Source organism: Mobula hypostoma, chromosome 28 (assembly GCF_963921235.1).
Source record: "Mobula hypostoma chromosome 28, sMobHyp1.1, whole genome shotgun sequence".
NCBI classification, from domain to species: Eukaryota; Metazoa; Chordata; class Chondrichthyes; order Myliobatiformes; family Myliobatidae; genus Mobula; species Mobula hypostoma.
In genome coordinates this window covers 24,198,332-24,222,085 of record NC_086124.1, presented here as the reverse complement: position 1 = coordinate 24,222,085, position 23,754 = coordinate 24,198,332, and the positions used below count along the sequence as shown (strand labels likewise).

Below are 23,754 nucleotides of genomic sequence, written 5' to 3'. Positions count from 1 at the left end.
TTGTTTGATCCTGAGGCGCCAGGCGTCTGCACCAGCGGTGGGTGGCAGGTTTTTGCCAGTCAGTTTACAATTGACACTCGTGTGCTGCGGAGATATGCTTTGTTCGTCCTTTGTGAACAATGCAGTTTGTACTTTTTCGAAAAACTAAGCTTTGTTTTTACATTTAGTGACCCATCACAGTGCAAAAGAAAAGCAGAAAGGGAGGACCGTCCCTGTCTGCAAATGGAGGAGCAGTATTTCTGTGCTCCTCTTAGTTTTCTTTCTCTCTCAAAGCTTAAGCTTTGAATTTAAAATTTTTACTTGTTGATTCTTGAGGGGGATCAATATGTCTATGTCTACAAGAAGTGGGAAGAATTTACCTGAACCTAGTGATAAAGGTAATGGGAAAGGAAAGGTGCAAAAGGAAAGATCTGATGAAATGCCATCGTGGGCTGAAGATATTGTTCGGACACTGAATTCAATTAAGGATCAGAACGGATCAATTAAAGACCAACTGGAAAAGAATAGTAATGAAATGAAGTCATTTCTGGGGAAACTTAAATACCTGGAAACTCAAGTTACTTCACATGAAGAGGAATTGAAGATAACTAAGCAAAAGTTGTCTGAAGCTACAACTCGTTTGGAAAGATATCAAAATAAGATTATAGACCTGGAAACTAGGTCTCGACGAAGGAATATAAGAATTGTTGGTCTGCAGGAAGGAGCTGAAGATGGAGATCTAACGGCTTACTTTGGTAAGCTTTTCCACACTTTATTTCCTACCATTCTATCAAAGCTGCCTGCTATAGAAAGGGCACCCAGGGCGTTTATCTCGAAATTGAAGGATTCTAGTAAACCAAGATCTGTTCTGGTTTGCTTTCATCACTTTAAAATTAAAGATCAAATAATGCGACAGGCAAGAAAACAGAGAGTTTTTAGATTTATGGAATCTGAGCTCTGCTTCTACAAAGATTATCCAAGACAGATAATGGAAGAAAGATTAAAATTTGCCCTGGTAATGAAACAAGCTATGATAAAAAAACTTTTTCCGTCTCTGAGGTACCCGACAAGAATTAAAATTTTCCCTGCTAATTCTCCTCCTCGTACTTTTTTTGATCCAAAAGCTGCACTGGAATTTGTTCAGGCTTTGCCTGCCGCTGTCACCGACGCCGCTGTTGAATGGTTCATCTGAAAGGCTGTTTGGCTATTTGTATATTATTCGCATTTTGGAAAGATTTACGAAGGTCACTTGTATATTTCATCGAGAGACTAACTAAAGACGACAGAGAGTTGTTCTTTATTGCATATTGTTGGTTTTCCTTTGGAAAGATTTATGATTTAAATATCTCTGTTTAAATGATCTCCGGACATTCTACGACTGAGGGAAGAAGATAAGGCGATTTGTTCCTTTAATTTAATACTTGTTTTCTTTTAAATAAGCAAATTGGTAGTTTTTTCCTACTAATAGGGCTTTTTATATATTTTTTCTGTTTTATTATAACATTTTATAATTGAATTTAAAGCTTTTTTGGGGAATTAATATAAAACTTAAACATAGCACTGGTTTTCCTCTCTAAGAGATAACATTATTTTGGTTCTTTCTTGTTTATTAGTCGATGGAATGTAAATACCTTTTTTTGCTGAGACTTTATTGTTTTTTTTCACAAGGTTACTCTACTTTTTTACTAACTGGGGGGAGGGAAAGAAAACACAGACAGAGCAGTCAGCAGCTTTGAATTCTATCGTAGATCGCTTGCCTCTTTCGGGTTTCCGGGTGTGGGTGGGTGGGTTTAGAGTTAGGAGTTTTTTCCCATTGGGTGGTTCCGGACCGTGCGTGTTTTTTATTTGGTTGTATTCTTCATCACCGCCATATTTGATCATCCCGTATTGGTATGTGCTCTGTGCATGTACAAAGTAGAATAAAATTATAGTATGGTGTTCATACGGATTAATATAATAAGTTGGAATGTACGTGGTTGGAATCATCCTATTAAACGAAAGAAGACTTTAAAAATTATTAACTGAATCCAACCTGATATAATTTTTGCTCAAGAGACACATACCAGGGTGGGAGATCAAAATAGATTTTTTTAGATGGTGGAATGGTTTGCAATTCCACTCTACTTCTCAGAGTAAAACAAAAGGTGTGTCTATTTTCATTAAACCTAATATATTTATTCAAGAGGATATTGAATCAGATTCTGATGGTAGATTTTTAATTGTTAAAGGAACAATCTGTAACAGAAAAGTTGTTTTGGTTAACTTGTATGGTCCCAACTTAGATGACCTTTCTTTTTTTAAAAAGTTATTTGCTTTACTGCCTGACTTAAATGAATATATGCTCATAATGGGTGGGGATTTTAATTGCTGTTTAAATCCTATGACTGATAAAAGCTCAACCAATCAGTGACTTCCAAATCGATCCACGTCATTTATTAATTCCTTTTTGATTGATTTTGGGTTGATTGAATTGTGGAGGTATCTTCATCCCAATAATAGAGAATATTCTTTCTTCTCACATGTTTATAAAAAATATTCGAGGATCGATTATATTATAATCGATCCCCGCTTCTTGCCTAGTGTTAAAACTTGCGAATATGACGCTATTGCTATATCTGATCATGCGCCTCCGAGTTTGTCTTTTGAATTTGATGATGTCATTCTTGCCCGCCCACCTTGGCGCATGTCTCAGACATTATTGCAAAACTCTGACTTTGTCAGTTTTATTGAAACCCAGATAAAACAATTTTTTCTTTTTTGTGATACAGGGGGTATGTCTAAATTAGTTATATGGGATACATTTAAAGCATTTCTACATGGTCAGATTACTTCTTATTCAGCTAAACTTAAAAAACAAACTAAAGCAGAATTAGATAGATTTTCAAATCAAATTAAAGATTTAGATAATATTTATGCAATTTCCCCCAATACTGATTTATTTAAACAAAGGGTGGAACTTCAATCACAATATAACCTGTTATTAACTCATCCCATTGAAGGTTATTTGCTTAAGTTAAAAAAGCCAATTTTATATGTCTGGAGATAAAAATAATAAACTGCTTGCATCTCAATTAAACATGGCTGCAGCCAAAAGGCAAATCATGAAAGTTCATAGGAAAGATGTTTTGGTCTTGTTCTATATTGGAACAGTCCTGGAAGTTGGTTTTCTCAACAAATTCTAAAGCACTTAAAATTAATTTACAACCTAATAAATTAACTGTGCTGTTTGGAATAGTTCCTCAAAATATTCATGGTATTTCAGTGTCTGACCAACATGTTATTGCATTTGTTACAGTGATAGCTAGGAGGGCCATTTTGTTGAAGTGGAAGGATACATCAGCTCCCACTTTGTCACAATGGCTCTCTCAACTGATGCTATGTCCTAGTTTGGAGAAAATTAGAAGTCGAACCTCTGAACCTTTATTTGATTTTGAGAAAAGATGGGGCCCATTTGCACGTTATTATCATTTGAGTTAATTGACATAATTTTTCCACGATCTAATTGTAAATTTTTTTAGTATATTTTCTTTCCTTGCTGGTGGTTTGATGTTTATTTTTAAAGCTTTTTGTATGACGCATGGCTCCGGGGTTGTACACCTAATGGGTTCTTTTTTTTTCTCACTTCTCTGCGTAGTAGGTTTTTTTGTTATCACAATTTTTTTTTCAATCTTTTAGATTTTTTTTTGAGGCATTGTAAGGGTTGTTACTTCGATGTACTCATGTTATTTTTCCTGTATATAACAATAAAAAGATTTGAAAAGAAAGAAAGAAAGAAAAGCAGAAAATAATAGTAAGCGTGAATTCAATGAACAGAGGGAAAATGAGTTCTTATTTATAGCGGGTCCGTCAGGAAAACCATTGTGCATTGTTTGTGAAAACACTTTCTGCCATAATAGAAGACATGATCCTAATAGACAGTATAAAACACAACATCAGACTGAAATACAAGGAAAACTGAAGCTAGTGCTTGGGTCTGAATTACGGAAAGACGATATGATTAAGAAAAAGGAAGAAATCAAAAGAAGACAAAATATATATGTGAAAAGTCTCATTCAGGTAAGTAATGTTTATCTTGTTTTATATTAAATCAATATATCATGTAAAAATGCTCAATATGTGTATATTAACATATTTTTACAAGAACTGAATGGAAGTACAAGAGTTGTACGGCGCATCTGATCTCGTGCATGAAAAAATTGATGCATGGAATGTAAAACATTGGCCACCCCTGTCCTAAATGTTTATATGTAGTTTATGAAATAGAGTTCTTATGTGAACCCCAGAAAACTAACGAAATGACGTTAATAAATAGTTACAATTCACTGTTTTGCATACAGATTTATTACTGGTCATTCCATATATTTTCTGATCTGATACGTCTTATCCATTATGAAGCTGGAATCAGCACCTGTATGCACGACCAACTAGGACATAAAAATTTGCCAAATGAAACACTGTAGCATTTTAAGTGACGCAGAAAAAATGTTAATTAAGTTGTGCCTGCTTCAACAACATCAAGCATCAGTTGATAAATTCTCATCATTTTACCCACAGCAACTGGAGTGGCTGGCCTAATTACTAAAATATAGAGTCTTTGTTAATCCCAATAGACAGAAAGCAGAAACAAAGAGGTTCTTTGTTCTATGCCTACCTTCTGAACAAATCACTCCTGCATCCTCTCCGTGACCGCAGTTATGACTTCCCCATCCTCGGAAGGAACATTCCCAAAGGGCAGATTCATTTCCATTGCACGCAACATCATCCATCCAGATATTCCCGCTGCCTTGCCTGAAGTGTGCCCCCAGTATTGCTGCTGCAGCAGAGGGACAACCCAACTCATTGCAGACAACCTTGGCGTCTTCAGTGTCCCATCCATCGTCACATACCGTTCCCCACTGTGCATTGTATAGCACCTCCACTCTCCCTGAACAACGATCGCTGCCGCCTACCAGCCTTATTTCGGGCTCTAGAATGACATTCAAAGAAGAAATTACTGTATTTTTGGAGTTTCGCTTCAGGTATGTTCAGTTCCGCGCTCCTGTCCATTACACAGCATGTGAATGTTGCACAAGTGGAGCCACCATTGTTGCAGCACTGATTGTTGGGGGAGGCCAGTGGTAAAAGTGGATTGTCAGGCATTGGCTCAAAGGAGTCTTCAGCACAGAAGAGGCACTGGCTCTGGGTAACTTGAGGGGGGAACTTAGTGTAGTTTAGAAGGCCTTGGCGTGTTATTTACGTTGGATGCTGAAGTCTTGGGAGCCCTACGGGCAACTACATGTATGTGAGGTGCGTCCATCTGCAGATACTGGAAGATCGTGCTATGGATCGGGAGCAGCAACTGCAGGAGTCTGATAACTGAGTGACTGTCAGGGGAAGGAATTAGACGGTGAATAGACAGTTAGCTTACAGCAGCTCTTGGGTAAATTCCCTGAATAGTAAGTATATCATTTTGGATACTATTTTTTGAAATAACCTCTCAGGAGAATGTGATGGAGACCAGGTGGGTTGCACTGACCATGGATTGCAGAAGGGAAAGAGGGAGAGTCGTGAGCAGTTGAGATGGAAGACTCAATAGTCAGAAGAATCGAAAAAAAAGTTTGTTGACATGAACGGGACACACAGATGGTCTGTTGCTCCCTCCCAGTTGCTATGGACTTGGATTACGTCCATAGCATTGTGCAGGGGGAGGGAGAGCAGCCTGAAATCTCGGTATAAAGATGTTCCGCAATGAGGATTTAAAGAGCTGGACAGAATGCTGAGACACAACACATTCAAGATTACTGCCTGCGTCACGTGCCAGGGACGGTAGAAACAGAATGATTTGGCAGATAAATGCATGGCTGAGAATTTGGAGCAAGAAGTGAAGTGCTTCAGGTTCTTGGATCATTCCGATCTCTTCCAGGGGTGGCATGACCTGTACAGAAGGGAAGGCTTACAAATGAAGCCGATGGGGACCAACATCCTCACACACGTGTTTCTTAGAGGTATTGGGGAGGGCTCAAACTAATTTTGCAGAGGGGTGGAATCAGAAGGGAATGGGGTCAGGACAGCACAGATGGTAAAAGAGAAAAGATAGCATGCAGTCAGTCTGGTAGGAAAGGCGGGCAGATGATCGAACAAAAATAAATCTCCCAGCAGAGTGAGTATCGGTACATTAGGGATGCAGAATCAAAAAGGGTTACAATACTGTTCTCGACGTCCATTGAGTACAACAATACGGCGCTTTTACAGATTGTCACATACGATCTTGTGGACATCACCGATTCGTTGCTGAAAGGTTGTTTGGTGGGTAGCTGAATTTGCATTGTACATTATATCGAAAGGGTATGAACATAGACTGGGCGCGTGGCATCGCTCTGCTGTTAGAGAATGGCATCAAATACTGAGAAAGATATGAGATAGGATCGGAAGATGTTGAATCCCAGTCAGTTCAGTAATGAAACTGCAATGGAAATGGACCCTGATGGTAGTAGCTATAGCTCCCCGAACAGCAACTGAAATGTAGACTGCAGAATACAACAGAAATAGAAATGGTGTACCAAAAGGTAAATGTTATAATAGTAAGGGGAAATTTTAATATGCAGGTAGATTGGGAAAATTAGGTTGGTAATAGAAGTCAAAAGAGAGTGAATTCAGAAGGACTTAGACAGTTTGGGAGTATGGGCATGGAAACGGCAAATTAAATACAATGTTGGAAAATGCATGGTCTTGCACTTCATCAGTAGAAATAATTCTGCAGACTATTTTCTAAACAGAGTAAAATCAAAACATCTGAGATGCAAAGGGACTTGGGAGTTCTTGTGCAGAACACCCTAAAGCACGGATGGCCAAACTATGGCGCATGCACCAAAGGTGGTGCATTCCACCCAAGTAATAATAATAAAAAAGTAACCCTACTCACGCAAAAAATATGAACTAAAAACAGATTTGTAGAAAAAAGTTTATAACAGTAATTCAAGTAGCTTAGATCTAGAAATCGGTTTTACTGAGAATAAATATAAAACTTAGCTGTTATTTTTAGCGATTTTATTATTTTCTGCACATCTTTTGGCGAATGTTATCTTCTTTCACATTGATCTGTTTTAAATTATTTAAATGTTCAATGAGTCAAACTAGAAAAGAAGGACTTGTGTTCTGCAGTTGTTCCATAACTGTTCAATACATGTTTGATACTTGTTTGATCCTGGGGTGCCAGGCATCTGCACCAGCGGTGGGTCGCAGGTTTTTACCAGTCAGTTTACAATTGACACTCGTGTGCTATGGAGTTATGCTTTGTTCGTCCTTTGTGAGCATTTGCAGTTTTGTACTTTTTCGAAAACCTAAGTTTTGTTTTTACATTCAGTGACCCATCACAGTGCAAAAGAAAAGCAGAAAGTGATAGTAAGTGTGAATTCAATGAACAGAGGGAAAATGAGTTTTTATTTATAGCAGGTCCGTCAGGAAAACCATTGTGCATTCTTTGTGGAAACACTTTCTCACATAATAGAAGACATGATCCTAAAAGACACTATAAAACACAACATCAGACTGAAATAGAAGGAAAATTGAAGCTAGTGCCTGGGTCTGAGTTACGGAAAGACTATGTGATTAAGAAAAAGGAAGAAATCAAAAGAAGACAAAATATATTTGTTAAAAGCCTCATTAAGGAAAGTAATGTTTATCTTGTTTTATATTCAATCAATATATCATGTAAAAATGCTACATATGTGTATATTAACATATTTTTTCAAGAATTGAATGGGGGTACGAGAGTTGTATAGCGCTACTGAACTCGTGCGTGAAAAAATTGACGCATGGAATGTAAAACAATGGCCACCCCTGCCCTAAAGGTTTATACGCAGTTTATAAAATAGACTTTCTACATGAACCCCAGAAAACGAAATGCCGTTAATAAATAGTTACAATTCACTGTTCTGAATACAGATAAATTACCAGTCAATCCTTATATTTTCTGATCTGATACGTCTTATCTTATATGAACCTGGAATCAGCACCTGTATGCACAACCAACTAGGACATAAAAATTTGCCAAATGAAACACTGTAGCATTTTAAGTGACGCAGAAAAAATGTTAATTAAGTTGTGCCTGCTTCAACAACATCAAGCATCAGTTGATAAATTCTCATCATTTTAGCCACAGCAACTGGAGTGGCTGGCCTAATTACTAAAATATAGAGTCTTTGTTAATCCCAATAGACAGAAAGCAGAAACAAAGAGGTTCTTTGTTCTATGCCTACCTTCTGAACAAATCACTCCTGCATCCTCTCCGTGATGGCAGTTATGAATGCCCCACCCTCCAAAGGAACATTCGTCAAGGGCGGATTCATTTCCATTGCACGCAACATCATCCATCCAGATATTCCCGCTGCCTTGCCCGAAGTGTGCCCCCTGTATTGCTGCTGCGGCAGGGGGACAGCCCAACTGACTGCAGACAACCTTGGCGTCATCAGTGTCCCATCCATCGTCGCATACCGTTCCCCATTGTGCACTGTGCCACACCTCCACTCTCCCTGAACAACGATCACTGCCGCCTACCAGCCTTATATTGGGCTCTGGAATGACATTCAAAGAAGAAATTACTGTATTTTTCAGAGTTTCTCTTACAGATATGTTCAATTCCAGGCTCCTGGCCATAACACAGCATGTGAATGCTTGTAGAAGTGGAGCCAGCATTGTTGCAGCGCTGATTGTTGGGACGGGCTACAGGAGGAAGTAGATTGTCAAGCACTGGCTGAAAGGAGTCGTCGGCACGGAAGTGGCACTGGCTCTGGGTAACTTGTCTGTTTGAGTTTGTTATGTTCCTCTTTCTTCTTCATGTGTCAATTATACTTACTATAGCTTAAAAGGCCTTCACGGGTTCTTCACTCCTGATGTTGGAGTCTTGGGAGCCCCATGGGAGACTACATGTGCGTGAGGTGCATCCAGCTGCAGATACTGCAAGACTGTGCTATGGATCGGGAGCAGCAGCTGCAAGAACTTCAGCTTGTACGGGAGAGTGAGGAGATCATTCAGAGGATCTATGTCACTGCCTTTTACACCTGGGTTGAACTTTGTTCTTTGCATGCAGGGCTGGTAAATTATTTCAATGTCATGAGGACATCACTAAATTTAGTGGGGGGAGGGAGGGGAAAGAGTAACACCCTGGGAAAAGTTTCACTGCTAATGTCATAGTCTTTCTGTAGAAGCAGTGTTTGGGGTTTGGTTAGAGTTGCTGGCTGTCCAATGCGGGAGGTGTATTTTCATGCTGTATGGCTGCCACCGAGCTAATCTGGGTTTTGTTATCGGCAAAAGATGGAGAGAGAAGATGCCAGAAAGGAGAGTTCGTAGACACAGTTCGAAAACAGTGGCCTTGGAGTGGGGCCAGAAGTCGATGACGGCCAGGGAAATCGATGGAGGACCAGCAGAAGGGAAACCGTGAACTCCAACTTGCACACATAAGACTGTTACATTAAAATGGGCTCTTTTCTTTTTGTTTTTCTTTACGAACACTTTAGTCAAATTAAGAATCAAACAGCTAAATCATTTAATTGCATATGGTATACAGTCCATTATTCTGTGGTACTGATTTGTAACAGGGGAACAAACCAGACAGCATCCACACAAACAAGAGGTTTTGCACCTGAAAGTTCACACATTTGGCGGGGCCAGAGAGCATCTTCCCTCAACTTACGTCGCTGACTGAACCTGAGAGTTACACTTCCCTTCAATCTTGCCTCAATCTTCTACCTGCAAAGAATGCAGTCCGAACCGATGCATTCCTCGCATCAGATCTGAAACTTGAAAGAATTTCTATCCTTGTGTGGTGGAACATATAATAACTGAATGCATTACATTCTGACAAGGAGCACCACTATCCTTAAAGGGAAATTTCTACCAAAAACAGTATATATGGCCAAGTCCATCAGGTATAAAACTGTTTTCTCCATTGAGCACATCAACACTGCGTGCTGTCGCAAGAAAGTAGCATCCTTCGCCAGGCAAACCATCACCCAGGTCATGCTCTCTTTTTGCTGCTGCCATCAGGCAGATGGTATAAGACCCTCAAAACTTATACCATCAGGATCAGGACAGTAATTACCCCTCAAGCACAAGGCTCTTGAACCAAAGGGTACAACCAGTCAGCTTCACTTACCCCTTCACTGAACTTTTGCCACAACCTGTGACAAGATTTCAAGGATCTCTCACTTCCTCACCACATATTTTTGGTATTTATTAATTATTTACTATTACGGTCGTATTTTTTATATTTTCCCAGTTCAAGCTGCTAAGGTACGGCCATAGACAAGCACATTCATTTCACAAACAGGAAAAAAAAATCTGCAGATGCGGGAAATCCAAATAGAGGAGGGATGACCTGTACAAAAGGGAGGGGTCGCACTTGGGCAAATATTCTCCCGGGCTGGTTTGTTAGAGCTCTTGGGGAGGGTTGAAACCAATTTAGCATCGGGATCGGAAACTGAGTGAAGGGTCTCAGGATACGAAGGGTGTTAAAACAACAAAAGTAGCGGGCAGTCAGACTGTTAGGAAGGGCAACTACATGATCGGACAAAATGCAGCCAGCAGAGTGAGTATCATCAGTGCATTAGGTTGCAGAATAATAAAAGGTTGGAAGCACTACATCAGCCTTATATCTCATTCAAAAGAATATAACAAATAAGCTAGATGGTCTTACTGAACTTTTACAAATTGTCATGTATGATCTTGTGGACAGCACCGATTCGTTGCTGAAAGTTGTTTGGTGGGTAGCCGAATTTCCATTGTACATTATATTGAAAGGGGACGAACATAGGCTGCATCGCTCTGCTGTCAGACAATGGTATCAACTACTGAGAAAGGTGTGACATAGGATTGGAAGATGTTGAATTCTTGTCGATTGCGTAACAAAACTGCAATGGAAAAAGACCCTGATGGCAGTATACGCAGCTCCCCAAACAGTAACTGGAATGTAGGCTACAGAATACAACAGAAACAGAAATGGCCTATCAAAAGGGAAAAGTTATGACAGTAAGGGGAAATTTTAACATGCAGGCAGATTGGGAAAATTAGGTTGGTAATAGAACTGAAAAGAGTGTGAATTCAGAGGACTTATACAGTTTTGCAGAATGGGCACAGAAGCGGCAAATTAAATACAATGCTGGACAATGCATGGTCTTGCACTTCATCAGTAGAAATAATTCTGCAAACTATTTTCTAAACAAGAGTGAAATCCAAACATCTGAGATGCAAAGGGACTTGGAAGTTCTTCTGCAGAGCACCTTAAAGGTTTATATGCAGTTTATGAAATGAAGTTCCTATGTGAACCCCAGAAAGCTAACGAAATGCCGTTAACAAATAGTTACAATTCACTGCATACAGAGTTATTACCGGACATTCCTTATACTTTATGATCTGATACATCTAACCCGAAACGAATCTGGAATCAGCACCTGTATGCACGACCAACTATAAGATAAAAGTTTGCCAAATGAAACACTCCAGCACTTTAAGCAATGCAGAACAAATGTTAATTAAATTGTCCCTGCCTCAACAACATCAAATATAAGCACAAAAATTCTCATCGTTTTACCCACGGCAACTAGAGTGGCTGGCCTAACTACTAATATAGAGTCTTTGTTAATCCCAATAGACAGGAATCAGAAACAAAGAGGTTCTTTGTTCTATGCCTACCTTCTGAACAAATCACTCCTGCATCCTCTCCGTGACCGCAGTTATGACTCCCCCATCCTCGGAAGGAACATTCCCAAAGGGCGGATTCATTTCCATTGCACGCAACATCATCCATCCAGATATTCCCGCTGCCTTGCCCGAAGTATGCCCCCGGTATTGCCGCTGCAGCAGAGGGACAACCCAACTCATTGCAGACAACCTTGGCGTCTTCAGTGCCCCATCCATCGTCGCATACCGTTCCCCACTGTGCATTGTACCGCACCTCCACTCTCCCTGAACAACGATCGCTGCCGCCTACCAGCCTTAGTTCGGGCACTGGAATGACATTGAAAGAGAAATTACTGTATTTTTTGGAGTTTCGCTTCAGGTGTGATCAGTTCCACGTTCCTATCCATTACACAGCATGTCAATGTTTGCACAAGCGGAACCACCATTGTTGCAGCACTGACTGTTGGGATAGGCCAGTGGGAAATGTGGATTGTCAGGCATTGGCTCAAAGGAGTCTTCAGTACAGGAGGCACTGGCTCTGGGTAATTTGGGGGGGGGGGGGAACTTAGTGTGGTTTAGAAGGCCTTTGCGTGTTATTCACGTTGGATGTTGAAATCTTGGGAGCCCCACTGGCAACGATAGTAAGGGGAAATTTTAATATTAAGGTAGATTGGGAAAATTAGGTTGGTAATAGAACTCAAAAGAGAGTGAATTCAGAAGGATTGAGACAGTTTGGGAGTATGGGCATGGAAACGACAAATTAAATACGATGTTGGAAAATGCATGGTCATGTACTTCATCAGTAGAAATAATTCAGCAGACTATTTTCTAAACAGAGTAAAATCAAAACATCTGAGATGCAAAGGGACTTGGGAGTTCTTGTGCAGAACAGCCTAAAGCAGGGATGGCCAACCTATGGCACGTGCACCTAAAGTGGTGCATTGCACCCAAAGATAATAATAAAAGTAAGCCTACTCATGCAAAAAGTATTATCTAAAAACAGATTTGTAGAAAAAAAATCTATAACAGGAATTGAAGTACCTTAGATCTAGAAATGGGTTTTACTGAGAAGAAATCTAAAACTTAGTTATTTATTTTAGCGATTTTATTATTTTGTGCACATCTTTGGGCGAATGTTACCTTCTTTCACATTGATCTGCTTTCAATTTTAAAAAATGTTCAACGAGTCAAACTAGAAAAGAAGGACTTTTGTTCTGCAGTCGTTCCAGAACTGTTCAATAAATGTTTGATTCTTGTTTGATCCTGAGGTGCCAGGAGTCTGCACCAGCGGTGTGTCGCAAGTTCCTGTCAGTCAGTTTACAATTGACACTCGTGTGCTACGGAGTCATGCTTTGTTCGTCCATCGTGAACATTTGCAGTTTTGTAATTTTCGAAAAACTAAGCTTTTTTTTCACATTCAGTGACCCATCACAGTGCAAAACAAAATGAGGAAAAGAAAACCAGAATGTGATAGTAAGCGTGAATTCAATGAACAGAGGGAAAATGAGTTTTTATTTATAGTGGGTCCGTCAGGAAAACCATTGTGCAATGTTTGTGAAAACACTTTGTCACATCATAGAAGACATGATCTTAATAGACACCAGAAAACACAACATCAGACTGAAATGGAAGGAAAACTGAAGCTAGTGCTTAGGTCTGAGTTACGGAAAGACCATGTGCTTAAGAAGGAACAAATCAAAAGAAGACAAAGTATATTTGTTAAAAGTCTAATTAAGGTAAGTAATGTTTATCTTGTTTTATATTCAATCAAGATATCATGTAAAAATGCTAAATATGTGTATATGAACATATTTTTAGAGGAATTCAATGGGGGTACAAGAGTTGTATGGCGCATCTGAACTCGTGCGTGATAAAATTGACGCATGGAATGTAGAACGTTGGCCACCCCTGCCCTAAAGGTTTATATGTGGTTTATGAAATAGAGTTCTTACGTGAACCCGAGAAGACTAACGAAATGTCGTTAATAAATAGTTACAATTCACTGTTCTGAATAAAGATTTATTACCAGTCAATCCTTATATTCTCTGATGTGATATGTCTTATCCTATATGAAGCTAGAATCAGCACCCGTATGCACGACCAACTAGGACATCAAGATTTGCCAAATGAAACACTCCAGCACTTTAAGTGACGCAGAATAAATGTTAATTAAGTTGTGCCTGCCTCAACAACGTCAAGCATCAGAACATAAATTCTCATTGTTTTACCCACAGGTACTAGAGAGGCTGGCCGAATTATAAAAGTAGAGTCTTTCTTAATCCCAATAGAGAGAAAGCAGAAACAAAGAGGTTCTTTCTTCTATGCTGACCTGTACAATTCACTCCCGCATCCTCTCCGTGACCGCAGTTATGAATGCCCCACCCTCCAAAGGAACATTCCTCAAGGGCGGATTCATTTCCATTGCACACAACATCATCCATCCAGATATTCCCGCTGCCTTGCCTGAAGTGTGCCCCCTGTATTGCTGCTGCGGCAGCGGGACAGCCCAACTGACTGCAGACAACCTTGGCGTCGTCAGTGTCCCATCCATCGTCGCATACCGTTCCCCATTGTGCACTGTGCCACACCTCCACTCTCCCGGAACAACGATCGCTGCCGCCTACCAGCCTGATATTGGGCTCTGGAATGACATTCAAAGAAGAAATTACTGTATTTTTCGGAGTTTCTCTTACAGGTATGTTCAATTCCAGGCTCCTGGCCATAACACAGCATGTGAATGCTTGTAGAAGTGGAGCCAGCATTGTTGGAGTGCTGATTGTTGGGACGGGCTACAGGAGGAAGTAGATTGTCAAGCACTGGCTCAAAGGAGTCGTCGGCACGGAAGTGGCACTGGCTCTGGGTAACTTGTCTGTTTGAGTTTGTTATGTTTCTCTTTCTTCTTGCTGTGTCAATTATACTTACTATAGCTTAAAAGGCCTTTACGGGTTATTCACTCCTGATGTTGGAGTCCTGGGAGCCCCATGAGAGGCTACACGTGCGTGAGGTGCATCCAGCTGCAGATACTGCAAGACTGTGCTATGGATCGGGAGCAGCAGCTGCAAGAACTTCAGCTTGTACGGGAGAGTGAGGAGATCATTCAGAGGATCTATGTCACTGCCTTTTACACCTGGGCTGAACTTTGTTCTTTGCATACAGGGCTGGTAAATTATTTCAATGTCATGAGGACATCACTAAATTTGGTGGGGGGAGGGTGGGGAAAGAGTAACACCCTGGGAAAAGTTTCACTGCTAATATCATGGTCTTTCTGGAGACGCAGTGTTTGGGTTATGGTTAGAGTTGCTGGCCGTCCAATGCGGGAGGTGTATTTTCATGCTCTACGCCTGCCACCGAGGTAATCTGGGCTTTGTTATCGGCAAAAGATGGAGAGAGAAGATGCCAGAAAGAAGAGTTCGTAGACACCAGAAAGTAGTGGCCTTGGAGTGGGGCCAGAAGTCGATCACGGCCAGAGAAATCGATGGAGGACCAGCAGAAGGGAAACCGTGAACTCCAACTTGCACTGTTTCATTAAAATGGGCTCTTTTCTTTTTGGGAATATACATTGTATGTGGTGTACAGTCCATTATTCTGTGGTACTGATTTGTAACAGGGGAACAAACCACACAGCATCCACACAAATAAGAGGTTTTGCACCTCAAAGTTCACACATTTGGCGGGGCCAGAGATCATCTTCCCTCGAATTACGTCGCTGACTGAACCTGAGGGTTACACTTCCCTCAAATCTTGCCTCGATCCTCTACCTGCAAAGAATACAGTCCGAACCGATGTATTCCTTGCATCAGATCTGAAACTTGAACGAATTTCTATCCTTGTGTGGTGGAACGCATATTAACCGAATGTATTACGATCAGGCAAGGAGCACCACTATCCTTAAAGGGAAATTCCTACCAAAAACAGTATATATAGCCAAGTCCATCAGGAATAAAACTGTTTTCTCCATTGAGCACATCAACACTGCGTGCTGTCGCAAGAAAGCAGCATCCTTCGCCAGGCAAACCATCACCCAGGTCATGCTCTCTTTTTGTTGCTGCCATCAGGCAGATGGTATAAGACCCTCAAAACTTATACCATCAGGATCAGGACAGTAATTACCCCTCAAGCACAAGGCTCTTGAACCAAAGGTACAACCAGTCAACTTCACTTACCCCTTCACTGAACTGTTGCCACAACCTGTGACAAGATTTCAAGGACCTCTCACTTCCTCACCACATCTTTTTGGTATTTATTACTTATTTACTATTACGGTCGTATTTTTTATATTTTCTCAGTTCAAGCTGCTAAGGTACGGCCATAGACAAGCACATTCATTTCACAAACAGGAAAAAAAAATCTGCAGATGCGGGAAATCCAAATAGAGGAGGGATGACCTGTACAAAAGCCAGGGGTTTCACTTGGGCAAATATTCTCTCGGTCTGGTTTGTTAGAGCTCTTGGGGAGGGTCGAAATCAATTTAGCATGGGGATAGGAAACTGAATGAAGGGTCTCAGGATACGAAGGGTGTTAAAACAACAAAAGTAGCGGGCAGTCAGACTGTTAGGAAGGCCAACTACATGATCGGACAAAATGCAGCCAGCAGAGTGAGTATCATCAGTGCAGTAGGATGCAGAATAATAAAAGGTTGGAAGCACTACATCAGCTTTGTATCTCATTCAAAAAAATATAAGAAATAAGCTAGGTGATCTCACTGCACTTCTACAAATTGTCATGTATGATCTTGTGGACATCACCAATTCGTTGCTGAAAGATTGTTTGCTGGGTAGCTGAATTTCCATTGTACATTATATTAAAAGGGGACAAACATAGGCTGCATCGCTCTGCTGTCAGACAATGGTATCAACTACTGAGAAAGGTGTGACATAGGATTGGAAGATGTTGAATTCTTGTCGATTGCGTAACAAAACTGCAATGGAAAAAGACCCTGATGGCAGTATACGCAGCTCCCCAAACAGTAACTGGAATGTAGGCTACAGAATACAACAGAAACAGAAATGGCCTACCAAAAGGGAAATGTTATGATACTACGGGGAAATTTTAACATGCAGGTAGATTGGGAAAATTAGGTTGGTATAGAACTGAAAAGAGAGTGAATTCAGAAGGACTTATACAGTTTTGCAGAATGGGCATGGAAAAGGCAAATTAAATACAATGTTGGAAAATGCATGGTCTTGCACTTCATCAGCAGAAATAATTCTGCAGACTATTTTCTAAACAGAGTAAAATCAAAACATCTGAGATGCAAAGGGATTTGGAAGTTCTTCTGCAGAGCACCTTAAAGGTTTATATGCAGTTTATGAAATGAACTTCCTATGTGAACCCCAGAAAGCTAACGAAATGCCGTTAACAAATAGTTACAATTCACTGCATACAGAGTTATTACCGGACGTTCCTTATACTTTATGATCTGATACATCGAACCCGAAACGAATCTGGAATCAGCACCTGTATTCACGACCAACTATAAGATAAAAGTTTGCCAAATGAAACACTCCAGCACTTTAAGCAATGCAGAACAAATGTTATTTAAATTGTCCCTGCCTCAACAACATCAAATATAAGTACAAAAATTCTCATCGTTTTACCCACGGCAATTAGAGTGGCTGGCCTAACTGCTAATATAGAGTCTTTGTTAATCCCAATAGACAGAAAGCAGAAACAAAGAGGTTCTTTGTTCTATGCCTACCTTTTGAACAAATCACTCCTGCATCCTCTCCGTGACCGCAGTTATGACTCCCCCATCCTCGGAAGGAACATTCCCAAAGGGCGGATTCATTTCCATTGCACGCAACATCGTCCATCCAGATATTCCCGCTGCCTTGCCCGAAGTGTGCCCCCGAGATTGCTGCTGCAGCAGAGGGACAACCCAACTCATTGCAGACAACCTTGGCGTCTTCAGTGCCCCATCCATCGTCGCATACCGTTCCCCACTGTGCATTGTACCGCACCTCCACTCTCCCTGAACAACGATCGCTGCCGCCTACCAGCCTTACTTTGGGCACTGGAATGACATTGTAAGAGAAATTACTGTATTTTTTGGAGATTTGCTTCCGGTATATTCAGTTCCACGTTCCTATCCATTACACAGCATGTGAATGTTTGCACAAGAGGAGCCACCATTGTTGCAGCATTGACTGTTGGGAGAGGCCAGTGGTTAAAGTGGATTGTCAGGCATTGGCTCAAAGGAGTCTTCAGCACAGAAGAGGCACTGGCACTGGGTAACATGAGGAGGGTACTTAGTGTAGTTTAGAAGGCATTTGCGTGCTATTCACGTTAGATGTTGAAGCCTTGGGAGCCCCACGGGCAACTACATGTATGTGAGGTGCGTCCAGCTGCAGATACTGCAAGATCGTGCTATGGATCGGGAGCAGCAGCTGCAAGATCTTCGGCTTCTACGGGAGAGTGAGGAGATCATCCATCAGAGCTGCAGGAGGCTGATAACTGAGTGACTGTCAGGGAAGGAATTAGACAGTGAATAGGCAGTTAGCTCACAGCAGCTCTCCGGTAAATTCCCTGAATACTAAGTGTATTAATTTGGATACTACTTTTTAAAATAACCTCTCAGCAGAATGCCACGGAGACCAGGTGGGTTGCACTGACCATGGATTGCAGAAGGGAAAGAGGGAGAGTCCTGAGCGGTTGAGATGGAAGGCTCAATAGTCAGAGGAATCGAAAAAAAAGTTTGTTGACGTGAACGGGACACACGGGTGGTCTGTTGCTCCCTCCCAGGTGCTATGGACTCGGATCACGTCCATAGCATTGTGCAGTGGGACGGAAAGCAGCCTGAAATCTTGGTACAAAGAGGTTCCGCAATGAGGATTTAAAGAGCTGGACGGAATGCTGAGACGCAACACATTCAGGATTACTGCCTGTGTCACGTGCCAGGGATGGTAGAAACAGAATGATTTGGCAGATAAATGCGTGGCTGACAATTTGCAGCAGGGAGTGAAGTGCTTCAGGTTCTTGGATCATTCGGATCTCTTCTCGGGGAGGCATGACCTGTAAGAAGGGAAAGGTTGCAGCTGAAGCCGATGGGAACCAACCTTCTCGCTCACTGGCTTCTTATTAGAGCTATTGGGGAGGGTTCAAACTAATTTTGCAAGGGGGTGGAAACCAAAGGGAATGGGGTCAGGACAGTGCGGATGGTAAAAGAGAAAAGACAGCACGCAGTCAGTCTGGTAGGAAAGGTGGGCAGATGATAAAACAAAAAAAAACTACCAGCAGAGCGAGTATCAGTGATGAGGGATGCAGAATCAAAAAGGGTTACAATACTGTTCTCAACGTCTATTGAGCACAACAACACGGCGCTTGTACAGATTGTCACATACGATCTTGTGGACATCACCGCTTCGTTGCTGAAAGATTGTTTGGTGGGTAGCTGAATTTCCATTGTACATTGTATCCAAAGGGTATGAACATAGGCTGGGGACGTGGCATCGCTCTGCTGTTAGAGAATGGCATCAAATACTGAGAAAGATATGACATTGGATCGGAAGATGTTGAATCCTTGTCAGTTCAGTAAGGAAACTGCAATGGAAATGGACCCTGTGGCAGTAGATGCAGCTCCCAGAACAATAACTGAAATGTAGAGTGCAGAATAAAACAGAAACAGAAATGGTGTACCAAATGGGAAATGTTATGATAGTAAGGGGAAATTTTAATATGCAGGTAGATTGGGAAAATTAGGTTGGTAATAGAACTCAAAAGAGAGTGAATTCAGATGGACTTAGACAGTTTGGGAGTATGGGCATGGAAAAGGCAAATTAAATACCATGTTGGAAAATGCATGGTCTTGCACTTCATCAGTAGAAATAATTCTGCAGACTATTTTCTAAACAGAGTAAAATCAAAACATCTGAGATGCAAAAGGACTTGGGAGTTCTTGTGCAGAACAGCCTAAAGCAGGGATGGCCAACCTATGGCGCATGCACCAAAAGTGGTGCATTGCACCCAATGATAATAATAAAAAAGTAAGCCTACTCATGCAAAAAGTATTGACTAAAAACAGATCTGCAGGAAAAAAAGTTTATAACATGAATTCAAGTAGCTTAGATCTAGAAATGGGTTTTACTGAGAAGAAATCTAAAACTTAGTTATTATGTTTCGTGATTTTATTATTTTGTGCAGATCTTTTGGCGAATGATATCTTCTTTCACATTGATCTGTTTTCAATTTTAAAAAATGTTCAATAAGTCAAACTAGAAAAGAAGGACTTTTGATCTGCAGTCGTTCCATAACTGTTCAATAAATCTTTCTTACTTGTTTGAACCTGAGGCGCCAGGCGTCTGCACCAGCGGTGGGTTGCAGGTTTTTCTCAGTCAGTTTACAATTGACACTCGTGTGCTACGGAGTCATGCTTTGTTCGTCCTTTGTGAACATTTGCAGTTTTGTACTTTTCGAAAAACTAAGCTTTCTTTTTCCATTCAGTGACCCATCACAGTGCAAAACAAAAGCAGAATGTGATAGTAAGCGTGAATTCAAGGAACAGAAGGAAAATGAGTTTTTATTTATAGCGGGTCCGTCAGGAAAACCATTGTGCATTGTTTGCAAAAATACTTTCTCACATAACAGAAGACATGATCTTAATAGACACTATAAAACACAACATCAGACTGAAATAGATGGAAAACTGAAGCTAGTGCTTAGGTCTGATTCACGGAAAGACTATGTGATTAAGAAAAAGGAAGAAATCAAAAGAAGACGAAATATGTTTGTTAAAAGTCTCATTAAGGCAAGTAATCTTTATCTTGTTTTATATTAAATCAATATATCATGTAAAAATGCTAAAGATGTGTATACGAACTTATTTTTACAAGAAATGAATGAGGGTACAAGAGTTGTGTGGCGCATCTGACTCGGGCGTGAAAAATTTGACGCATGGAATGTAGAACGTTGACCGCCCCTGCCCTCAAGGTTTATATGTAGTTTATGAAATAGAGTTCCTACGTCCACCCAAGAAAACTAATGAAATGCCGTTAATAAATAGTTACAATTCACTGTTTTCAAGACAGATAAATTACCAGTCAATCCTTATATTTTCTGATGTGATATGTCTTATCCAAAATGAAGCTGGAATCAGCACCCATATGCACGACCAACTAGGACATCAAAATTTGCCAAATGAAACACTCCAGCATTTGAAGTGATGCAGAAAAAATGTTAATTAAGTTGTGCCTGTCTCAACATCGTCAAGCATCAATACATACATTTTCATTGTTTTACCCACAGCAACCAGAGTGGCTGGCATAATTATAAAAGTAGAGTCTTTCTTAATCCCAATAGAGAGAAAGCAGAAACAAAGAGGTTCTTTCTTCTATGCTGACCTGTACAATTCACTCCTGCATCCTCTCCGTGACCGCAGTTATGACTCCCCCATCCTCCAAAGGAACATTCGTCAAGGGTGGATTCATTTCCATTGCACGCAACATCATCCATCCAGATATTCCCGCTGCCTTGCCCGAAGTGTGCCCCCTGTATTGCTGCTGCGGCAGGGGGACAGCCCAACTGACTGCAGACAACCTTGGCGTCGTCAGTGTCCCATCCATCGTCGCATACCGTTCCCCATTGTGCACTGTGCCACACCTCCACTCTCCCGGAACAACGATCGCTGCCGCCTACCAGCCTGATATTGGGCTCTGGAATGACATTCAAAGAAGAAATTACTGTATTTTTCGGAGTTTCTCTTACAGGTATGTTCAATTCCAGGCTCCTGGCCATAACACAACACGTGAATACTTGTAGAAGTGGAGCCAGCATTGTTGGAACGCTGATTGTTGGGACGGGCCACCGGTGGAAGTGGATTGTCAAGCACTGGCTCAAAGGAGTCGTCGGCACGGAAGTGGCACTGGCTCTGGGTAACTTGTCTGTTTGAGTTTGTTATGTTTCTCTTTCTTCTTGCTGTGTCAATTATACTTACTATAGTTTAAAAGGCCTTTACGGGTTATTCACTCCTGATGTTGGAGTCCTGGGAGCCCCATGGGGGACGACATGTGCGTGAGGTGCATCCAGCTGCAGTTACTGCAAGACTGTGCTATGGATCGGGAGCAGCAGCTGCAAGAACTTCAGCTTGTACGGGACAGTGAGGAGATCATTCAGAGGATCTATGTCACTGCCTTTTACACCTGGGCTGAACTTTGTTCTTTGCATACAGGGCTGGTAAATTATTTCAATGTCATGAGGACATCACTAAATTTGGTGGGAGGAGGGTGGGGAAAGAGTAACACCCTGGGAAATGTTTCACTGCTAATATCATGGTCTTTCTGTAGAAGCAGTGCTTGGGTTATGGTTAGAGTTGCTGGCCGTCCAATGCGGGAGGTGTATTTTCATGCTGTATGGCCGCCACCGAGGTAATCTGAGTTTTGTTATCGGTAGAAGATGGAGAGAGTAGATGGCAGAAAGGAGAGTTCGTAGACACCACAAAGTAGTGGCCTTGGAGTGGGGCCAGAAGTCGATGACGGCCAGAGAAATCGATGGAGGACCAGCAGAAGGGAAACAGTGAACTCCAACTTGCACACATTGGACTATTTCATTAAAATGGCTCCTTTCTTTTTGTTTTTCTTTACTAATTGCATATGGTATACAGTCCATTATTCTGTGGTACTGATTTGTAACAGGGGAACAAACCACACAGCATCCACTCAAACAAGAGATTTTGCACCTCAAAGTTCACACATTTGGCGGGGCCAGAGATTATCTTCCCTCGAATTACGTCGCTGACTGAACCTGAGGGTTACACTTCCCTCAAATCTTGCCTCGATCCTCTACCTGCAAAGAATGTAGTCCCAACCGATGTATTCCTTGCATCAGATCTGAAACTTGAACAAATTTCTATCCTTGTGTGGTGGAACGTATAATAACTGAATGCATTACTTTCTGGCAAGGAACACCAATATCCTTAAAGGGAAATTCCTACAAAAAGCAGTATATATGGCCAAGTCCATCAGGAATAAAACGGTTTTCTCCACTGAGCACATCAACACTGGGTGCTGTTGCAAGAAAGCAGCATCCTTCGCCAGGCAAACCATCACCCAGGTCATGCTCTCTCTTTGTTGCTGACATCAGGCAAATGGTATAAGACCCTCAAAACTTATACCATCAGGATCAGGACAGTAATTACCCCTCAAGCACAAGGCTCTTGAACCAAAGGGTACAACCAGTCAACTTCACTTACCCCTTCACTGAACTGTTGCCACAACCTGTGACAAGATTTCAAGGACCTCTCACTTCCTCACCACATCTTTTTGGTATTTATTACTTATTTACTATTACGGTCGTATTTTTTATATTTTCTCAGTTCAAGCTGCTAAGGTACGGCCATGGACAAGCACATTCATTTCACAAACAGGAAAAAAAAATCTGCGGATGCGGGAAATCCAAATAGAGGAGGGATGACCTGTACAAAAGGGAGGGGTTGCACTTGGGCAAATATTTTCTCGGGCTGGTTTGTTAGAACTCTTGGGGAGGGTCGGAACTAATTTAGCATGGGGATAGGAACTGCGTGAAGGGTCTCAGGATACCAAAGGTGTTAAAACAAGAAAAGTAACGAGCAGTCAGACAGTTAGGAACGGCAACTACATGATCGGAAAAAATGCAACCAGTAGAGTAAGTATCATCAGTGCATTAGGATGCAGAATAAAAATAAGGTTTGAAGTGCTGTATCAGCCTTGTATCTCATTCAAAAGAACATAAGAAAAAAGCTAGGTGATCTTACTGTACTTTTACAAATTGTCATGTATGATCTTGTGGACATCACCAATTCGTTGCTGAAAGATTGTTTGCTGGGTAGCTGAATTTCCATTGTACATTATATCGAAAGGGGACAAACATAGTCTGCATCGCTCTGCTGTCAGACAATGGTATCAACTACTGAGAAAGGAGTGACATAGGATTGGAAGATGTTAAATTCTTGTCGATTGCGTAACAACACTGCAATGGAAAAAGGCCCTGATGGCAGCATATGCAGCTCCCCAAACAGTAACTGCAATGTAGGCTACAGAATACAACAGAAACAGAAATGGCCTACCAAAAGGGAAATGTTATGATACTACGGGGAAATTTTAACATGCAGGTAGATTGGGAAAATTAGGTTGGTAATAGAACTGAAAAGAG

At 41.2% G+C, this 23,754-nt stretch overlaps 1 protein-coding gene across 4 annotated transcripts in view; it reads right to left on the bottom strand.

Moving 5' to 3' along the window:
• Nucleotides 1–23,754, bottom strand: part of LOC134338942 (deleted in malignant brain tumors 1 protein-like) — a 164,160-nt gene that overhangs the window by 37,997 nt on the left and 102,409 nt on the right. For 3 of the 4 annotated variants that reach the window (XM_063035155.1, XM_063035154.1, XM_063035156.1), the window contains 6 exons: nucleotides 20,970–21,281; nucleotides 17,333–17,647; nucleotides 13,964–14,275; nucleotides 11,647–11,961; nucleotides 8,217–8,531; nucleotides 4,631–4,945 (listed from right to left, as the gene is read on the bottom strand). In XM_063035155.1, coding sequence (XP_062891225.1) covers nucleotides 4,631–4,945; nucleotides 8,217–8,531; nucleotides 11,647–11,961; nucleotides 13,964–14,275; nucleotides 17,333–17,647; nucleotides 20,970–21,281 — 1,884 coding nt within the window. The remainder of the gene's footprint in view (nucleotides 1–4,630; nucleotides 4,946–8,216; nucleotides 8,532–11,646; nucleotides 11,962–13,963; nucleotides 14,276–17,332; nucleotides 17,648–20,969; nucleotides 21,282–23,754) is intronic. The other variant, XM_063035157.1, reaches the window with a different exon arrangement.